This window comes from Amblyomma mixtum, chromosome 6 (assembly GCF_055824585.1).
Source record: "Amblyomma mixtum isolate Tamu chromosome 6, ASM5582458v1, whole genome shotgun sequence".
NCBI classification, from domain to species: domain Eukaryota; kingdom Metazoa; phylum Arthropoda; class Arachnida; order Ixodida; family Ixodidae; genus Amblyomma; species Amblyomma mixtum.
The window spans coordinates 121453640-121473873 of NC_143017.1; the positions used below are offsets into that span (position 1 = coordinate 121453640).

Below are 20234 nucleotides of genomic sequence, written 5' to 3' on the forward strand. Positions count from 1 at the left end.
CACCTTTTTTCAAGCATCCGTCACCACCTGGCTCGACTGGCTTGACGCTGAAGGGGAGGAAGAACAGCGACTTCTGGTCTCCCAGGCGATCGACATGCTCGGCCTGTAAACTTTGGCCGAATAAAGGTCTCTTACTACTACTACTACTACCTGTTCTAGATGACCTGGATATTTCGTTTTGTATCTTATTCGCGATTCGCGCTTTTTATAATTTTAGTATTTTCTTTGCCCCCACTGCCCTCTCTAATGCTTCAGGATTTAAGGTAAATAAAAACAAATTCAATTGAATGCCATAAACTCCTCCTTTTTCATTCAACCATTCTTGGCACCGACTGCATAAAAAAAATTCAGTATTTTTGTCCAACTGCTTCGTCGCAGTGAAGACTCATTAGTAAAAGTCTGACCCTTTTATTCCACTGCCGCCTGATTTCGAGTACTTTGCCTTGCTCATGAAATGTGTAATTAAAACTCAGCTATGAATGTAAAGGTACTACGACTGCTGAAATTATTAACCATTGACTTGCTGTCAGCCTGTTGTCGGTCCTGTTTTCTTGTGCTCCTTTGACAACGCCCCTTTCTAATAACTGACAGTTTTTTTTTCCTGAATGTTCGTTTAGAAAGGGCGACCGACCAGCGCAATACTTTGGCGCGTCGAGTTGCGGCACCCCTTTCGAGTTTCACCCTCACCACAAGCACGAGATGGAACCACCTCCTCGCCACTGCATAATGCGCACGTTTTCCATGCTTCCATTTGTGTCCCTACCCAGAAACTGGAATCATTACGAAGGGCTTCGGTGTGGTTAGGGATATTTAAGTAAAGTGCCATTTTGCACTCGCAGATCTCCACTGATGTTGGCACTCGACATGCTGGAACGAAGCACTCAAACACGTGCTGGCACGAGAGAAAGAGGGGACGTTGTCGTGAAATGCGGTGCAGGACAATCCGTGTCAAAAACAGAGCCGGTTCTTCTGGAGGCACCGTATTCACATCGACAAACACGCGTTTCGCTCCTGACGCAAGTTCGAAAGAATGCATATCAGGACCGAATGGAAGAGGTAATTGATTTCACGTTTTCCAGCACTGTCGCGACGGCGTGCAGCGTAATTGAATGCCACAGTTTCCGCAACTTTGCTTCTTCAAGCGGCGGTGAGTTCTCTTCTGGGTTTTTAGTTTCGGGTAGAATGGCCTGGCACTCGTTTCCTGCTATTCCTGATCTAACAGCACCACTTGCACCACAGTTCCCGCCCTCATAAGAAATGAAAAAAAAAAGAAAGCCGTGTTTTCGGCACGCCTCAAATAGAATCTAAAGGGTCAACATTAAGAGCGCTTACGGGAACTCATCTCCAAAAATGGAATTGTGGGATGAGCATCAACGTATAAGCGAGTAGTATGCATGTACAGGCTGTTTCAGCGAATATGAACCATAATGAAAAAAATTACCGACGATTACGTTACTTCCTAATGCGAAATTTGAGCGCAGCAAATAAGCTGTTTCACCTTTTCGATAGATTGAGGCAAAGAAATCGAGCAACACATGTATGCGCTATCACAGAGTTTTTTTTTTATTTTTCGCAGGAAGAGGGGGGAGGGGGGCGGCGTGTACACCCAGCGGCAAACGATGGGGGCAGAAGCGCGCGCAGCAAGCGGACAACACGATAAAGGGAGGAGGGAAGAGATAGCAGCGACTGACTGATGCCGCTGACGCCGATAGTGAGTCAACCCCAGCTGCGGAGTTGGTTTCAGGGACAACGCCGCCGATGCCGACACAAACAATATGATACCCTCGCTTCCGCAGCGCTAAGAACCAGGTCTAGCCGTGGGAAGGTGGTCACGTATTCGTCGACGTGCCGGGGCCTACGTGAAATAACCGGCGCGTCGGCAACTGAAGAGCACCCTATCCGCCACACAAGAACAGGGGGGGGGACCCTTTCCTCCTCTTTCTGCATGGCGGCGACGGTGTTCTATGCAGTCACGTTATCTTGACTCTCTAGCGGCGTCAGCGGCATCCAGCGGTATCAGTCGGTCGCTGCTAGCGCTGGGGGGATGAAAGGGGGGCGGAGCTGGTTACGAGGCCGACGACGACGCGAAACCCAGGAACGGACGCCAAAGAGCTGCGCTCTAAAAAAAAAAAAAAACACTCTTTCGAGTACAGAGATAGAGTCTGCGGCACGTAAACCGAATGCAACCAAACGCTTAACTGCAATAGTTAAAACTTAAATAGCGTCTCTCGTAGCCTTAGTCGCTTTGGGACGTTAAACCTCATAAACCAAACCAAAACTTAAATATTATAAATAAGTTAACAAGCTAACTAGGCAACAGGCTTCACCTGTTTTCTGATGACCGTCAACATCAACACTGCTATGCCGCATACGCCACCTGCCCTGCTCGAAATGCCTAATAATAATAATAATCTTTTTTTTTTTGGGGGGGGGGAGGAAGGCAATGGCGCAGTATCTGTCTCACCTGTCTCGGTGGACACCTGAACCGCGCCGGAAGGGATAAAGGAGGGACTGACAGACGAAAGGAAGGAAGAGGTGCTGTAGTGGAGGGTTCCGGAATAATTTCGACCACATGGGGATCTTTAACGTGTAATGACATCGCACAGCACACGGGCGCCTTCTGCGTTTCGCCTCCATCGAAATGCTGCCGCCGCAGTCGGGTTCGAACCCGCCTACTTTTAAAAATTGTGGTTCATCTTCGCTAAAAGAGCCTGTATAACGAAGTTGTGTGTATGGAGACACATAATTATCACATGGAAACACCCATTGAAGTCTACGTGATCCTGGAAGTCATCCTCCTTATACTACCTTTCATCGTCTTGCTCAAGGCACACTTGGATATATGACTGGATTCCATCTTCCGCTTCTTCTAGGCCCTCCTGGAGGACATCGTATTAATATCGTACAACGAGGTTACACTGGACATACTAATGGTGCTAAGGTTTCCTCCACCCCAAATAAGAAACAGCACCATCAGAACAGAACAGCCTGTGATTGCACGTCATGGGTTGTTACATGATGCAGCCAATACGATATTGCGTAAAAGCCCGTCCTGGCAACTTCGCGGTTACATTACTTGATGGTATCGCTATGAGACTTCCTGCTCGGTGCGCCTGGTGGGTTGATTTAATTAGCTCTTGCGTTTCGTTCAGTGACAACATGGTCTTCCCGCTTTTTCGCGCTTTCTCTTTTTTGTCTGCACTCTTTCGCTGCTACCACCGACCGAATCGCGTTACACAACGGGGAAATTTCCTGCATTTCAATCAAGAGGTAATTTTTTCCCATATTTCTTTCTTTCTCGTAATCGCATGGTTCAGTCAGGCATTGACAGAGCCAATGTGAAGTTATTTCTTTTATGCAGAGCTGTAGACAAAAGCATTGCTCAACGGAGTAACAGAAAATGTGGCCAGCCAGACGTCGCTTCTGCGAGAGATTAGGGCTGTAATGAACCTCTGTTTCATGAGGAACAATAGATAAAACCTGACGTTTTTTTTTTCTTTTCACGTTACTCCAATCGAACGAAATCATGGTCGTCTTAGCTTTTGTTTTACAGCCACCCGGTTCACGGCGGAGCTTGTTTGCTTTTATAATTTTTTCACCTCGATAGCTGACGAAGTACAAGTAACCTGGTACTCTATACCCACCGCAATGACCCAATCAGCAGTCATACTAACAGACGTTTACAGTCCAGCCTACTTAGAACGGCTGTATTTATAACGAACGCTCACGTGTAACAAGGGAGGTGTTAGTCAAAATATGCATTAAGGATATGGCACTACGTCTCTCACAAAACAACGTTCGGATGTTGCCTCGGTCCACTTCGTATACTTTAGAATATGTCATTCGGAGGCTTTAGCTGATGGTCTGCTATGGTTAACCGAATGCAAAGTGCAGTCGGAGGCGGCAGTTGGTCGGGCGGGAGGAAATCTAAACTTGCGTAGGATGACAGAGGCGGGCGGATAACAAAGATAATTAGAATCTATAGTCAATATATCAATCTATGGTAATACCCTCGCGAAGAGGGCCTTTAGGGGTATCTTGAAATAAAATAAATAAAATAAAGTCGACACTGTCAAGAAACCTGAAATGCTGGCCTGTTTGCTTATATATACTCATTAAACACCACTGAAACTATTTGTGAAATGAGGAATCTCCCTTTTCCTGAAGGAAGTGTTTGCAGCAAGCTCGCAACAATGAGTCGACAGCACGCACCACTGGAAGCACACAGGAACAACTCTGCCTTTATTTTTGCAAAAAAAAAGAGAGAACAAGAGTGAAAAAAAAAGAGCACTCGGACAAGCAAGCAGGCAGCAGCAGCCCCGGTGAGATGCATGCGGAGATTCGGGGCGCTCTGGTGCCTGCAGTCTTCCGTCTCCGTCGCTCAGGAGGACGGGCCCTCGCATAAGCGCTCACGGAGGGACTTGTTCTCCAGCTTCAGCTGCACCAGCTGCTCCTATGGGGTGCAAAAGAAATAAAGCGATGCGAACGGTAGTGCTCACTTCGCTCCTGAAGGAGGCGAAGAGAAAGGCTTTGAAACTGACATGCGTCAGCTTATTTTAAGGCCTTTTGCCACTCGATGCTTGCTCTCCTGACGGTGATTGTGTAAAGTGCATTTTCCCCTCTCTTATTAGGGGCGGATTTGGCGGTGGTCGCTCCCCCCAGCGAAGACACTTCTTTTGAAGAAATATTGAATGTTCTGCTGAAGTTAAAAAGGTGCCACCCCTACAAAAAGTTGATCATAAACCCGCCCCTACTGCAGGTCTCTGTAAACTACTGCCGACTTTGTAGGCTTAGTGGAAACGAGCGAAAGATTAAATATGGATTCACGCGGACTAACTCATAACACCGCAATAATTTAGTGGAGGATGTGCCCAAGCGGCAAGCATTCCCACAACAGATGACTAGAAGCGGCAACTCGACGAACAGAGGTGCTCTTGAAGCCTGAACAGCGAGAAAGCAAATAAAGCCTACACCAGCTATAAAGCACGCACTTGGCTCATTCAGAGGACACGCGGACGTCTTTTTTCAGTGCAGCGAAATGCTTGTGCCCGCTCTCATTCGCCTGCCGCCAAAAGCAAAAAAAAAAAAAAAACTACCACCAAGTTTGTGAAGCGGTGACATGACGTCAGACAACTCGGTGCCATCTGTTGTCTAAACCATCAATTCGGGTTCGCCCTAGTGATGCCGTAAAGACATGAAACAATTTTTGTTTCTCACAAATTTACCAACTGTTAGCCAGGGCATGGCATGAGAAGCAGGTTATACAGCAATATTAGCAATAAAATTTATAGCACAAAAAGCAGGAATTATCGTTCACGAAGCCCTTAATTAGCACACCAAGAACAACTGAAACACACATGATCAATTCACGAGAAAAATATAGCGCTTACAGAAAGCGCTAAGAGCTTTCACAGGGGACATCAAGCGTTCAAATGCATTTTGAGAAAAGCAAAGCAGGATAACATCCAATATGGGCTATAGTTAGATAAAACAATGAAAAAATTGTGCAGGACCAAGGTAATTTTGAAAAATTCGTTTAAGCTTCCCAACACAGGTAGTTAGGGGCGAAGCATACCCGTAGCGCATTGCACCTTCGAAGCGCGAGAGACTGGTATATGTGAATCGGTGCGCACTCAGTTCTTGCTTTAATTTTTATTTGCTTCCACCGCGCCTTTGTTGCCACTGAATATTAAGAAAAACTGAGGCATGACGAAACACAGGCAGCAGGAATAAAATAACCTGGAAGAGCCTTCTAAGGAGTGCTTTTAATTCTGCTAAAATTAAAATGCAATGCCCCCTACGGGTTTCCTCAAAAGCGGGGAAGATGGGGGAGGGGATGCGGCGAAGTAATTAAAAGGTCCGCCCAATCGGCTTGGGCAGTTTCAAATCTCCGCCATCTGTCACCGCGAAAAGCAGAAAAGAAGTCACAGATTCCATTTGATTGTTCCCCATTCATTTTTTTTTCGAACGTTGAATTGTTTCACTCGTAACGAAGAAGCGGCGTTACTCCGGAGTTTTAATTAAAAAGCTTAATGCGCTGATGTCGAGGAGGAAACAGAAGTAGAAATTCCCAATTAAAGGAGCAGGTTGCCCCGATTGTGCTCAGACGCCCCCCGTTTCGTGCGCTTCAGGGCATCAGGTTTCCTTCCGAAGTCAGTCGATCGTATTTACTAAACTGCGCGGTTATACGTACTCGGCCGGTCGGAGTGCGTAAGAAAAATGCTCCGCACGTCATTGATCTCACTTGGTCGTTCGTCTTTCCCAGTCGCGAGAAATCTGTTGCTGGGCGTGCCATTAGCTTGACATTTAAGCGTCGCGTGGAAGCCGTGTCCGCCCCAGGGAGCGCAGATTTTACGAGTTTGAAACCTCAAACTTTTACCACCTTCTTGCTGCACCGTCCTCCTCATCACTTTGCTTTGTCAAGGCATAACACGAGTGGAGGGAGAAATCATACGACGCAGCTGTTTCACAGATGCGTCAGCTGTAGAATTACACGAGTTACGTCCGCTCATTCGGTGTTACGACTGCACAGAAACTTTTTCACGGGCATGGCGGATTATTGGGTGCTCGAAAAAAAAAAAAGAAACAGAAACAGAACTTAAGAAAAAATCACGTCTTTGTTTCAGGCGCGAAGAATAGCCACAAAAAGTGTCCGATATGCACTAGCATATTTAGCAGCACAGGAAAAGGAAAAATCCTAATGTAATGTCATGTCAAGCTGGCATATTTCAGAGGAATTTTGCGAAAGCCGCCATACATTTTATCTCTTACGCACATACATCTTATCCCTTCCGGTGATAAGACAATTCTTTGGAGCGGAAGTTATGCCACCCCCAGTAGATTAGGAAGTGTGACTTCTCTGCAAGCCTTCCATTGAAACCAAGTTGAAAACAGTTGTAATAAGGAATATGTTCCGACTAGTTTAGCGGTGTACCACTAGCCTTTGCTAGGTTCTTTGCAGGTCTCACACTTGACGCATGTTATGAAAGCTTTATTACACGCAATAATTCCTGAATAGTGTCAGCTCTAGGTGTCGTGAAAGTTGGCTTGCACTGCAAAGCAAGTGGTCAAAACGGGCAAGCTACTTCAAGTGAGAGGTTGTCTTCACTGCTTTACCCTTTTAGTAAAAAAGCCCTCTTACAGAAGACAAGGCAAAAGTATGGGCGGACGTAGTTCTACCTCTCTCTCGTCAATGAGAACCACCTTAAAAACACTTATTCTTTCGCACCAACCTTCCTCCTTTTCCTTACGACATGCTTATAGGTGTCCACTGAGAAATGAGAAAGGGTTACTGCGCCATATCTTGTCCTCAGAAACCACTAATTTCTAAAACGCTGAGGGGAAAAATGTTTGAACACTTATCGCTGGTGCGGTGTCCAAGCAAGGTAGCGTATTGGAGATGCTGTGCGCAGAACAGAAAAGGTGGTTTGATTTGGCTTATAGGGTTTTACGTCCCAAAGCTACTCAGGCTATGAGAGACGCCGTAATGAAGGGCTCCGGACACGGGCCTGGACTCATCGTGGCATCGGGCGTTAACATGACTGGGGAAAGGCTGCTGATTGATTGGACACTGTCAGAGACAAGAGCTCCATGCCTGAGTATACCTGAGCGTTTTTCATGGGTTTTTAGAGAAGTAAATTATAGTTGCATGCAGGATCAGCCCTATGATTTCTGAAATTTCTCCTTTTGTTCAATCCCTGCGGTGTCTCAGTGGTTAAGGCGCTCGTCTACTGGCCCGGAGTGCCCGGGTTCGAACCCCACCACGGCAGCCGCGTTTCGAAGCAGGCGAAGCGCAAAAGGCTCCCGTGCGCTGTGCGATTTCAGTGCACATTAAGGATCCCCATGTGGTCGAAAGGATTCCGGAGCCCTCCACAACGGCAGCCTTTTCTTCCGTTCTCCTTTCACACCCGCCTTTATCCCCTCCCTTACGGCACGGTTCGGGTGTCCACCGAGATAAGTAAGACAGTTACTGCGTAACTTCCTTTCCTCAAATACAATTTTCATTTCACTCCGACTTCCTCCCTTCCTGTACGGTGCGGTTCAGGTGTCTACCGAGATGTCTACTGCGCCATTTTAAGGCGGAAGCCTTTAATGCCTCATCGTTGTAAGCAGAAGTTGTCGACAGAAAATGTCACGCTTTTCAGTTGGTCGAAACGGTCGTGACGTCACAGTGCGCGAATTTCAAAGGGGGCCAATTGCACTTTGGCTACTAACCATGCAACCAATTAAAGGGATCGTATAGTGATGCTCCAAGTTAGTGGGAGTTACTTAACCAATTAGCCTTTCTAGTCAGACCAGATAAACAAATAAAACAGAGTAGGAAATTTTCCGAGCTTAAGAATCGAACCGCGGTCTCCAGAGTGCGAGACGAGCACGCTACCACTTCGCCATGCCAGCTCGATGATTTGGAATGAACAAAAGGCGCGTCTAGTGACTACGGTGTCTTCATTCACTCCCATCTTCCTCCCTTCCCGTTACGGCGAGGTTTAGGTGTACACCGAGATATGAGAGACAGATACATTTCCTTTCCTCAAAAAACCATTTTCAAAGGCGCGTGTACTGAATACGGTGTCTTCGTTCACTCTATTGTCCCTCCCTTCTTCCGGTGAGGTTCACGTGTCCACCGAGATATGCGAGACAGATTCATTTCCTTTCCTCGAAAAACCATTTTCAAAGGCGCGTGTACTGAATACGATGTTTTCGTTCACTCTCATGTCCCTCCCTTCTTCCGGTGAGGTTCAGGTGTCCACCGAGATATGCGAGACAGATTCATTTCCTTTCCTCAAAAAACCATTTTCAAAGGCGCGTGTACTGAATACGGTGTCTTCGTTCACTCTCATGTCCCTCCCTTCTTCGGATGAGGTTCAGGTGTCCACCGATATATGCGAGACAGATACATTTCCTTTCCTCAAAAAGCCATTTTCAAAGCCGCGTGTACTGAATATGGTGTCTTCGTTCACTCTCATGTCCCTCCCTTCTTCCGGTGAGGTTCAGGTGTCACCGAGATATGCGAGACAGATTCATTTCCTTTCCTCAAAAACAAATTTGCCGACGAGCACGGCCAAGTTCCGCCACGGCTTGACTAGCAACCCAAACCGCAGCCTCATGGACGAGTTCAGGCATCTAAACGAGCATCGCTTAACTACAATCACCCAGCGGTGCAATGCGATCATGGAAGCATCACAGCTTCCACTAGCTTGTGTGAATGTACGTTCACTGTCGCTACACGGTCAAGACGTCGCACATGACCATGTCTTGGCTCGGTGCAAGGTTCTCTGTCTAACTGAAACATGGATGAATCCCTTGGTGGCACCAGTTGAGATCAAAGGCTTTCACTACGTTACAGGAGCAAATCGTGCTTCCAACCAAGCAGCGGGAGTTGCCATTTACGCGCACCCAGACGTCAACCTAACACCGCTACAGTTTGACGACTTGCACTTTGATGTGGGGGAAGTGTGCGGTGTCAAGCTCGAAAGTGGACTTAACGTGGTGTGCGTCTACTTGTCACCTCACATATCCCAACGGGCTGGCCATGAATTCATGGGACGAGTGCTACCAAGCTGGTTCAAGTTTGGCCCAATGATAGTGGTAGGGCATCAAGACTTCCTAGATGGAATGCAGAAATCTCTGGGTCTGCACTTGTCTACTCCACGGGACAAAGCTACCACCAAGTACGGAAGCTGCTTGGATTTGGTCTTCAGAACCCACCCCAGCGTCAAAGATCTAGACTACATATCACTCCACTTCAGTGACCACAAGGCGGTAGTAGTCGACGTAGACCCGATCAAACATAAAGAATTCACCGGGCATGAGCCATCTGCGGAAATTTCTCCCGACCTAAACTTTGAGGAAGTCGTGGATACAGCCGAAGTCGAAGAAGCAGATAAAGAGACGCACTAGGGGAGAATTGAAACGCGCCTCTGAAAGTGTGTAGTTTTAATGCGCAGTAAAAGTATACAGCCAAATAAAACACTAGTCAATAACAAACAGTCTCTCAGTCAATGCCTAACAGTGCTCCAGGAAAGGCTTCCGCCTTGAAGCAGTTTAGTGTGCCAAAGCGCCCCCTGAACTTTTTTTCCCTCAAAAAGCGTTGTGTTCAAAGGGCAAGGCATTTCGCCGAACGGGTGGTGGCGTTCCGTGCACTCCCTGGCAGTGCTACAACACGCTGCCGCGTTCCACTCCTAAAGGCAAAGCTTAAGCGTCATTAATTAGCAGTTAATTAGTGGTTAGTCATTAATCAGTAATTTGTCATTACTTTGTAATTAGTAATTAATATGTGACGCCATCCAGTGGTGACCTCACCAGTGCCACTGAGGCAGTCAAAGTGGTGCGGAAAACGCTTTCGCCTCTACGCACTCTAGACAGTCAAAGTGCCCCGAGACTTTTTTTAAGGTCTGGACTTTACTGCCAGATATAAGGTATGTAGGGTTTGTAACTCGCAGTTGAGCAGGGTCGTCTGCACCACGAACGTGTTAAGGTTCACGGGTTGCACAACCCACATTAAGCTGCGGGTGGGGTCAAAGGTACACAAAAGGTACTCCAACCGAGAGTACGGCATCCTAACATTGTAAGGAACATTGCTTTCCTTCCCAAAAATATCCTTTTGGTAGAGTATCTGTCTCATGGGAGAGGTGCTAGGTTCAAATCCCGGTACAGAGTTGACCCGCCAGTTTTCTGATGGAAGCAAGCATCTAGAGGCCAGCTAATCGGCTTTCTCAAGGGGGAAGCGCTTGAAGTCACCACCCGGTTTATGACCAAGACTAGAAGATAGAACAGCTTAGCCCAATTTTTGGGGACCTTCATCACGGTGTGAAGCTTATCTACGTGCCGCTGTCGCTGGGATCAGCCAGTGAGAGGGGTGGATGAAAAGAACGTAATAGAATTAGCTGTAATTTACTAGCCCAGCTGACGAACCAGTCATTACCAGAGGCATGCACACGTATAACAGCGCCCTCTCAGTAAAATGATGCACCTGTAGGAGCGTTCACCTTGAGCGCCACGAACCGCGGTGGATTTTGTAGCGTGAGCTACACTGGCCGAGGTTGAGCAGTTTCGCGTGGCTCCTGGAGAGCCGTGCTGCGCATGCGCGAGGAGCAAGTGACGTCACTACGCACAGCTGGCGTGCCTCGCCGCGCGCGCCCGCCTTCCTTTCCTTAAAATGATCGAAGCGTAAAACGTTGACAACGCCAACGCCAATGAAACACACGCAAAACACTGGCGCAGATTACAGACACACACTCTCCCCTCGCCCCTTACCCTAACCCACTATCACCCCTCCTTCCCCACTCCTGCTTGCGCCCTATGCCCAGAACCCTTCGCTTCTTCCCTCCACATCCTTTCCCTCTGCCCTGCGGACTCTCCCCCGCGGGACCTAGAGAACCTCAAGACCTGGGAGGACTGGGCACCCTGCTGCGCTCTGAGGACCCGGCCGTGCAGACCATCGCCACCGGCCGGGCTGCCAGTGTTGTGGGCCTTAGGAACATAAACACTTGAGTGCAGTGGGGTCGTGCGGGGACCCTGGGGCGTGCCCCGAATTCCTGTTGAAATAAAGTTTTCTCTCTCTCTCTCATCACCTCACGTACCTATAAGCACGATTCAAGCGTCCACTGACCCAGGGAGCCATTATGCGCACTTCCTTTCCTGAAAATGATGGGAGTGTAAAACGTTGTCAACGCCAACGAACATAACGAACTGGGTTCAGCGCCGCGTTTCTGGCACAACGTTGTCAATGCCAACGCATGCAGCGCACATCTGTCACTATACTCCGTTTCATACATAGCAGTCAACGAAGCCAAGGCTACGGCACCTGTTCGCGCTCCTCGTCCGCTTCGTAATGTAGTGCGTCAAAAGTAAAAATCGTAATGAACTCAAAATTAAAGCAAATGTTATTTGATATTGCAGTATAATGATAACGGTGTTTTATTTTGCAAAAAGATTGCTTTTTCTTTTATGTTCTACAAAACAGAGTGCCTTAGTTTTTTGTTTGTTTTTTTCCGGTCCCTCCTGTATCAGGTTTTCACAGCTAGGCCGGCGGCGCAGGCCGGCCGGTCATGTCTGCTTGAGTGGTTCACCTGAACCATTTCCTTCCTCCGAGACCTGGTGCGCTGTTCTCTTTTCTGTAAAAATCACCGACCGTACAACTGCTGTAGGCCACTCACATGATACGCGTAGCAAATGTTATATATACCATTCCATAACCTACAGCACCAGTTTCTACACTCTTGTGAGTTGTGGCAGCAGTGAAAAACAACGATAGTAGATTACGATCGAGCAAATGGACAACGTTAGTTACAAAGATGATATTTACAAAGATTAAAAACATGAGAGCGGATGTCAAGAATTAAATGCCAGCCACAACGTTCACTCACGCTGCGCTTATATCTAATTGGTGTGTAAGAAGCCCGAATTTTTACTCGTTTATATTGTTACCGCGAGAGGACGATGAGGAGCTACTGTGTGGAGAACGAACAGCGAGCTTCGTCAACCTCTTTGTGCGCCCTATTGAGGAACCACGGAACCTCGTCGTCGGCTTCTCACAATAACAATGTAAACTGCAGCGGCAAGTGCGCTAATATACGACACCATTTGTTGCGTTCGATGACCTGCGCAGCGGCATCTCTGCTCACGGCCCAAATACACAGCTTTCAACAATCCCCATCTCACCGCACTAGCTCACACCCATAACACACCGAATCCGACATCTAATACAAAACATTACTACGAACGGAAGCACTTCAAAGAATTTTCCTTGTGACAACAGCTCAAAAGTGGAGACTTCCCGAATCAGACGCCGCTCATTTTAAAGCCGCTGAGTACGCCGATCAATGCCGGGTTGCAGCGAGCCGAGGCTGCTCGGAATTATCGACGCCGCACTGAATTCTATCACCACAGAATTAATGATTCATTGTGTGCCGCATGCAAAAGAGTCACTGAACGCCCGAGAACAGCACTTCGCAATCACGTCCGCCGCCAATACACTATACCGCTTTTTCCCTTCGAAACAAGCAGCGCAAGTAAATAGCGCAGTGTTTTTCAAAGTAGGCATTAGAGTTTGACAGTTTTCACTTTCTACCTAATGATAATTATAAGAAAAATAAAAAATAAATAAAAAACAGCCAAGCTGGGAGTCGAACCTAGGCCCTTTGTAAAATGAACACACAGGCGCGCGCTTCGTACCACTCAGCCACGACGCGAGGCGAACGGATACATTTTGCTTGTTTTTTGCAGCGGACTACTTTCGTACCTTTGGCAGCGTTGACAACTATGTATGAAACGGAGTATACCGCCACTTAGCTTAAGGTATGTCACCACCTTTTTCAAAAATTTTTTTAATTTTGAGTATTAAATTTTTATTTCACATTTACGTTATAAAGCACCGTTTTATATGATATTCAAAAGGAAGAAAGAGTGAAAAAAGCCATGCTGGTATTAATAATTCACAAAAAAATGCCCAAACTTGGTTGTTATGCAAACATTCATAACTAGCGAATGGAGAGCAGGAATTTTAAACTTTTTGGCGCAGACTTAGCCAACTAACCATACTGTGCAACCAACTAGGATCTTTGCCATCTGATAATTGGGAAAAAAGTTATAGCAGAAATGCCAAAGAAAACAAAAAAATGTGTCATTTTTGCCTGCATTCCTTGACATAAAACATGATTATATCAAAACTCACCATTAGATTTAATTTATCCTAGTTCATTGCACAGGCTAATAACAAAGGAAAGAGCGTGCAAAGTTTCATTGAAAAATATTTATTTATTTCGAAGTTATGACTGTTTGCGCAACACGAAAGTGCAAGAAATAAAGTTTTGAGAAAAACAAGATTAAAGTTTTTCAAATCTTGTAGAAAGAAGATCATCATGCCCTAGGAAGTTAAAATCCTTCAGGTTCATAGCTAGGGCCCTCCTTAGCTGATGTGAGCTCTCTTTTGGCATTTGTTGCTGCCCGTCCTTTTTTTGCGGAGATGTTTTGCCTCACCAGTTGATTGACGTTGGGCCCTCATCACATGGTAATGGTCACTGGTGCAACATGCTAGGAGAGTGTGGCGGCCAGATTCGATGCCTGCTTCCCTCAAAATATCTGCTGTACTTCTGTTGCCATCACTGAAGGACGAATTCGGTAGCATTCAAAGCGATAGCGCGAAGCAAACAACTCAGACGCTTGTAGCCTCATGCATCCCCCTTGCGGAAATTTAAAGCAATGTTTAAAAAACAAAATAAGCCTTAAAAATTGCCTTTGAGTAATCTTTTACATATCAGACTAAAACAAAACAAAAAATTTTCAATATACGCCGCTGATTATTGCCGAGTTATCATTTTCTGTTACCAAACCACATTAGTTTCGGTTTCAGAACTGTTGACCACCTGTTCGAAAGTTGGCTATAACTTTTTAACAAAATAAGATACGGACATTATTCTTGCTGCAAAACATTTTTGAATGTTTTGGGATTCCCAAAATATAAAAAAGAAAAAATGTCATTTTTCCAAAAAAAGCGGTTTTTCAAAGGTGGTGACATACCTTAAAGATGGTTGAGGTGTACACTGTTCCAAGAGGGCAGTTATGCGCCTGCCCTCTGGTTCAGGTGTCCATCAAGATGTGGACACCTCGCCCTCACCTCACGCTACGTATATCCTGGCACAGCAGAGCTAAGCCACTGCCAATTTTTTGGCGATGGTGTTCGGCTACTGATTCCAGGGACACGGGGTCGAATCCCGGATGCGGCGGCCATATTTCGACAGAGGAGCGACGCCAGTGTATGTTAAAGAAGCCCAGGTGGCCTAAACCAATCCGGGGTCTTCCACTCGGGCGTCTTTCGTAGCCCCTGTGCAGCTCTGGGTCGTTAAATCCCGCCCCGTGTTCCCTACCGCACCATACCTTGAGAGCCCTGACGGCCCGGTCCTTGTTTTGGAGCATGTCGTCGACGATCTTCGAGTTGCGCACGTACGACTTCCAGGCGGCGCGCATCTGTGATGTGGCCACGCGCATGTCGTCCAGCTTGAGGGACACGATGGTCCAGAGCACGTCGCGCAGCTCCTTGTGGTAGTACTCCTCGGCCGACAGCTCGGCAAGTTCCTTGTCTGGCTCGGCGGCGGCCCCTGGCTCGCTGTGGTTGGCCACGCCGCCCCCGGCCGGCACTGTGGCTACGGGCCCGGCCATGCCCGGAATGGTGGTGGTGGCAGCAGCAGCAGCAGCAGCGGCAGCAGCAGCAGCGCCAGTGCTCGCGCTCACTGACACTGGGCCCTCGTTGTAGTACGGCCTGCAAGAGCAGGAGCCGTTCGAGCCATACGGCAATCAAGCGTCAACGAGCCTGGACAAATCGAGCCTCGAAAATTACATCCAGTGACGCATCCCGTAGGTGGCTGCCGATGCTGGTCAGTGTGACGCTATTGTAAGCGTGCAAGAGTACAAGAAGCCTCGCAATGGGAGCGAAGTATGTCTCGGGTTGAAAGTGGGGAGGATTCGACGGAATCCATGTGGACGGGAATAGTCATGACGAGAAGACAAGACAGAAGTAAACATTCGTTGAGGCTCAACCCGGTCGAACCTAGTAACAAGTGAAAGCAAAGCCGGTGGCGAAGAATGGTGTGACATCTTTGCTACGTCATCGGATGACGTCACATCAGGCGATCTGAATCTCAGGTCTAAAGGTCAAGCTCGAAGAGCAAAGGCAAAAGGTCAGGGTCAAAGGGCAGATGATCACTGGTTGGTGGTCATGCTAGTTGGCGATTAGATATACCCCCATGCAATACTTTGTATACCAAGGCGATGACAGAATGACTATGTCCTAGTTTGACCCTATGTCCTAGTTTGACCTTGCTAGGCTTTGAAGGTCACAGCGACAAACCGACGCTAAATTAGAAATTGTACCTCGCGTAGTAAGCTTTCGCCCTAAAAAAAAATTCTTTCCGGCGCACACGAAATTGAAGAGCAGAAAACACGCTGAGGAGATCGGCAAGGGGATTGTTCATAAGCGAACAGGCACAGACGTCCAGTGTTCTTTCAAGCTTCTGCGTACTCTGCGCGAGCTTCCTTTCGGTTAGCTGTTTCGAACAACTGGTGCAGAATTCTCGCCTGCGCGCCCAGATTTGCGCGACACGTATCCGACGGCGAAACGCTGGTCTCGAGGCAGGTGTCTCACCTGGGCAAGCCGAGCTGCTCCAGCATACGATCCAGCCAAGCCTCCTCGTTGAGGAAGTCTCCGTAGCAGCGCACGTCCCCATCGAGAAGCGACGTCACCCTGGACGACGTGTCCGAAGTCTCGCTCGTCTCGCTCGTGGTGTCCGACGCGTCGCCCGCGGCGGCGTGCTGCTGCTGTTGCTGGCGAGGGACGCTCCTGGCGGCGGCGGCGGCGGCGACAGCGGCTGCACCTTCTCCGGCTGGGATCTCCGAGTGGCACTTGTGACACGTGGCAGAGTCCTCGGGCAACGGCCACTGGGACTGCGTGGACACGCAACGCTTGCCCGCGGCTGCCAGCGCGGCGGCGTTGGGGCTCAAGGCGTCGCGTCCTTCCTCGATGTTTTCCATGCTGTCACTGCGCTACTGGTTCTCCCTTCACGTCCAACCGGGGCTGGTGTTCAGGCCGAGATGACGCGGCACCCCCGCAGGCTACGGCGTTCGAACGTTTACAGAGAACAGCGGCGGACACGAGCCACGCCTCGCGCGCATATGTCTCGTGGCTTTTCTTTGTTGTCTTGGCGGTTTTCTTCTTTTTCTGGGCGGCCGGCGCCGGTTGATCTAACGCTTTCTTTTTTATTCCATTAGCACTTGAAAACACCGGGACAATATTTGTACATGCCAAAGGACTAACCAGGGTGCAATTTCTTGCGTTTAAATCTTCACTTCAGTGGCTTCGCGCTGTTATGGGCGTCGATTATCTTCCCGTGATTTCCCTTGACACACTCGGCATCGTATTCTGTAACTTAGAGCCAAGAATAAACAACCCGAGTGTGATGCAGTGGGAGCACTTGCTGGCCAGCGAGGACGAGGATGCGCAATGATTTCTTGTGCGCCGAGCCACGATGGCAGCAGTCAAGTGCGGCATCCTGGACCAAGGATCGACCACGACACCCATTGACTCGTAAGGGTCAAAAACACTTGAAATTTATCAACAATAAAGTTTTTTCCATCCATCCATCGGCATTATATTCGAATCTAGAGATGAACGTTGCTTGTGATTGTATGTGTGCGCATCGGGCGACATCTGTCGCCGTAATGTGTTTTTGTGTTTTGTAAAGGGACGGTTGTCCCTTTTATGCTTCTGGGTCCAAATAAACTTACTTCTCTTCAGAGTCCCATCTTTCCTTATTGTTCCCGTTTGTTTATTTCAAAGTAATTTTTTTCGATACCAAATTTAGTGCTTTTCAAGGGCCTTGCAGATTCCCAGCTTCGTGCTTCATGTCTACGTGAACTGCTTTTTCTCACTGAACTTGACGCAAACTTTCGTTCAATGTTTGCAAAATTTAAGACTCTGGCTAGTTTCTTAGCTGCTACCCACAAGAAATTATAAGATAGAACAAAATCTACGTACAAAATTGTTGAGTCACTCGAGACCACAAGAGGGCTCACCCTAGTGTTCAGAGGGTGAAGAGGATGGAGTATTAGGGGATAATGAAACGGAAGCCACCATCTTGGTAATGCGTTTTTTTAATGCATCGAGTTTATTACAAATCTACACGGGCAATTTCTCCTCTCCGCGCCTTCTTATTCACGCGGTCGTCAGTGCACGGACATGTGGAGCAACATAGAATGTAAAATAGGTAGACTTGGAAGAAAATGAATAAGAGGACGAAGAAGTAGCTAATGTGGAGAACAGTCCAAGCACGAACTAACCTAAATAACAGTTAAGCCCACACGCATTGAAAAGCATGCGTTGTAAACGTGTCCGCGTAAGGGCCGTGTGTAGCGCCACGGGCGCTTGATGCAAAGCGCAAAGCGAGGTTTTGCGCTTTGTATCTAGCGGCCGTGGTAGCGCTCACTGCGTGAACCGTTATGTAGGCGGCTGTGCAGGTTGTCCATGTCTTCTACACAAGCTTGAAATACAAGTAAAATGAAGAAGACGAAGAGGTGGTAGACGACGAAGCAGAAGAATGGCCAATCCCCCATGTGGGTATATTAAGCATGAAATGCTTTTGGCTCCCGTTGTCGGCAGTGTGGTGACGCCAAGCCGAGACCGAGAGCCAACATCCGGGCGCTGATTTCCACTCATCCGGGCACTGAAACGAGAACATCCGGGCACCGTACAATATTTAACGTGACTCACACGTGATCTGTTAGGGGCTTTGAGAGAGGCCCGCTTAGAGCACGAGGGGAGCTCCAGGGCAAGAAGGGCTTTGGGCGGAAAAACTGCTTCCGCGCCGTCCCCAAGGGTTGCGCTGCGGTCCCACATTCACACATGTAAAAGACCGGTCGCTGTGCCTTCAGCTCATGATATCTGTGGCGTCCGGTTTGCAGCCTTCGGGCTGTGACCGTGTATCTGTTTTTCAGCCAGCGTCCGTTCCGGCGGACGCGGTTGTTGCGACGCGCGTCTTTACTCTCTCTTTTACTCTGTCCTCTTATCTTTCAACTCTCTTCTATCTGCACGTGGCAGCGGTGGTGGCTTGGCTTGAGCCAGTTGGCAGGCCCGTGCATTTTCCTTTTCATCCTTCTCTCAGTCGCAACCAACCAGCCTTCAGCTCATGAGGTGTATCTGTCCTCGCTTCGGCGAGCGCGGCTTCGGCCGCTTATCTGATTTTTTCTGCAGCGTCCGCTCCGGCGGACGCAGTTGTTGCTGCGACGCGCGTCTTTTCTTGCCTTTTTCTCTTTCCCTGATCTCTTACCTCTCTATCTGCACGTGGCAGCGGTGGTGGCTTATGTCTAGAGCCAGTAGCAGGCCCGTGCAATTTCCTTTTCATCCTTCTCTCAGTCACAACAACAACAACAACAGCCTTCAGCTCATGATATCTGTGGCGTCCGGTTTGCAGCCTTCGGGCTGTGACCGTGTATCTGTTTTTCAGCCAGCGTCCGTTCCGGCGGACGCGGTTGTTGCGACGCGCGTCTTCACTCTCTCTTTTACTCTGTCCTCTTATCTTTCAACTCTCTTCTATCTGCACCTGGCAGCGGTGGTGGCTTGGCTTGAGCCAGTTGGCAGGCCCGTGCATTTTCCTTTTCATCCTTCTCTCAGTCGCAACCAACCAGCCTTCAGCTCATGAGGTGTATCTGTCCTCGCTTCGGCGAGCGCGGTTTCGGCCGCGTATCTGTTTTTTCAGCAGCGTCCGCTCCGGCGGACGCAGTTGTTGCTGCGACGCGCGTCTTTTCTTTCCTTTTTCTCTTTCCTCTGATCTTTTAACTCTCCTCTATCTGCACGGTGGTGGTTTGGCTCGAGCCAGTAGGCAGGCCCGTGCAATTTCCTTTTCATCCTTCCCTCAGTCACAACACACATTAACAACCTTCAGCTCATGACGTTTCTTCCTTTGGCAGGCAGATGTATGCACGCTCGCGGAGTATTCGAACGCGCTGCATATACATGCTTGTCAGGCCTGCGTCTCGTCGTGTCCACGTACGCTTCTGCATCGTCCTGCATTTCAATGCCGCGACCATCACAGCTGCTTAAGCCGAGCAATGGAGCCTGATGAAAGGAGAGGTAGGAAGCGTCTTGCGGAAAGCGATCGCTTTGCGAGTGATACCCCACAGCAGAAGACTGCTCGCCCCTGCCGACAACGCCATGATTATGCGGCCGCGCCCGAAAGCGACAAGGCCGCCACGGTTCGCGGCTGCCTACCTGAGCCCGCACTATTGCAGGCGATCGCTTCGACGCAACAAGAAGAGTGTGGTGTGGTGTGTTGATCACTAGACCCATTTCAAGATTTTGACTAGTACCATCTACAACCAATGTGTTATGTCCGTAAACGTTTCATGCTTACTCTACTCTCGGTTACGGAAGAGGCAGAGATTTTTTTATAAGGCCAACAACAACATAGTGTTCACAAAACGGTCCTTGGCAGAATTCTTAGGACCTCCATGCATGCGCACACGCTCGGTGCGTACGCATGGCAACGCAACACCGTGAAACACACACGCATTCCATGAAACAGAGGGTGGTCCAGGCGAAGGTCGTATTATCCTGCAAGTTTTCATCTAATTTTCTTTTGCGCAATAATATCTGATTTCAATCCATTCATGTTCAGATTCAGCATAATGCGGCACTCAGGTGGAGCGGACAGTGCCGATTATCTTCTTGTTGCGACTGAGAGAAG

At 48.4% G+C, this 20234-nt stretch overlaps 1 protein-coding gene across 1 annotated transcript; it reads right to left on the bottom strand.

Moving 5' to 3' along the window:
* Window positions 1–4215: 4215 nt before the first annotated feature.
* On the bottom strand, window positions 4216–16678 carry LOC149340224 (uncharacterized). Its single transcript, XM_089550686.1, has 3 exons — window positions 16142–16678; window positions 14878–15259; window positions 4216–4453 (listed from the first exon to the last, which is right to left on the bottom strand). Exons 1-3 carry the CDS (start codon window positions 16525–16527, stop codon window positions 4382–4384), a joined length of 840 nt encoding a protein of 279 aa, XP_089406812.1. The 5' UTR covers window positions 16528–16678; the 3' UTR covers window positions 4216–4381.
* Between the last annotated feature and the right edge of the window lie 3556 nt (window positions 16679–20234).

What these genes read in the sequence shown, in the direction of transcription:
- LOC149340224 (XM_089550686.1), bottom strand. Translation starts at nt 16,527, where the DNA reads ATGGAAAACATCGAGGAAGGACGCGACGCCTTGAGCCCCAACGCCGCC. An exon ending in GAGCAGCTCGGCTTGCCCAG is followed by an intron (nt 15,260 to 16,141) that starts GTGAGACACCTG and finishes CTGCTCTTGCAG; the next exon opens with GCCGTACTACAACGAGGGCC. An exon ending in GGGCCGTCAGGGCTCTCAAG is followed by an intron (nt 4,454 to 14,877) that starts GTATGGTGCGGT and finishes TGCACCCCATAG; the next exon opens with GAGCAGCTGGTGCAGCTGAA.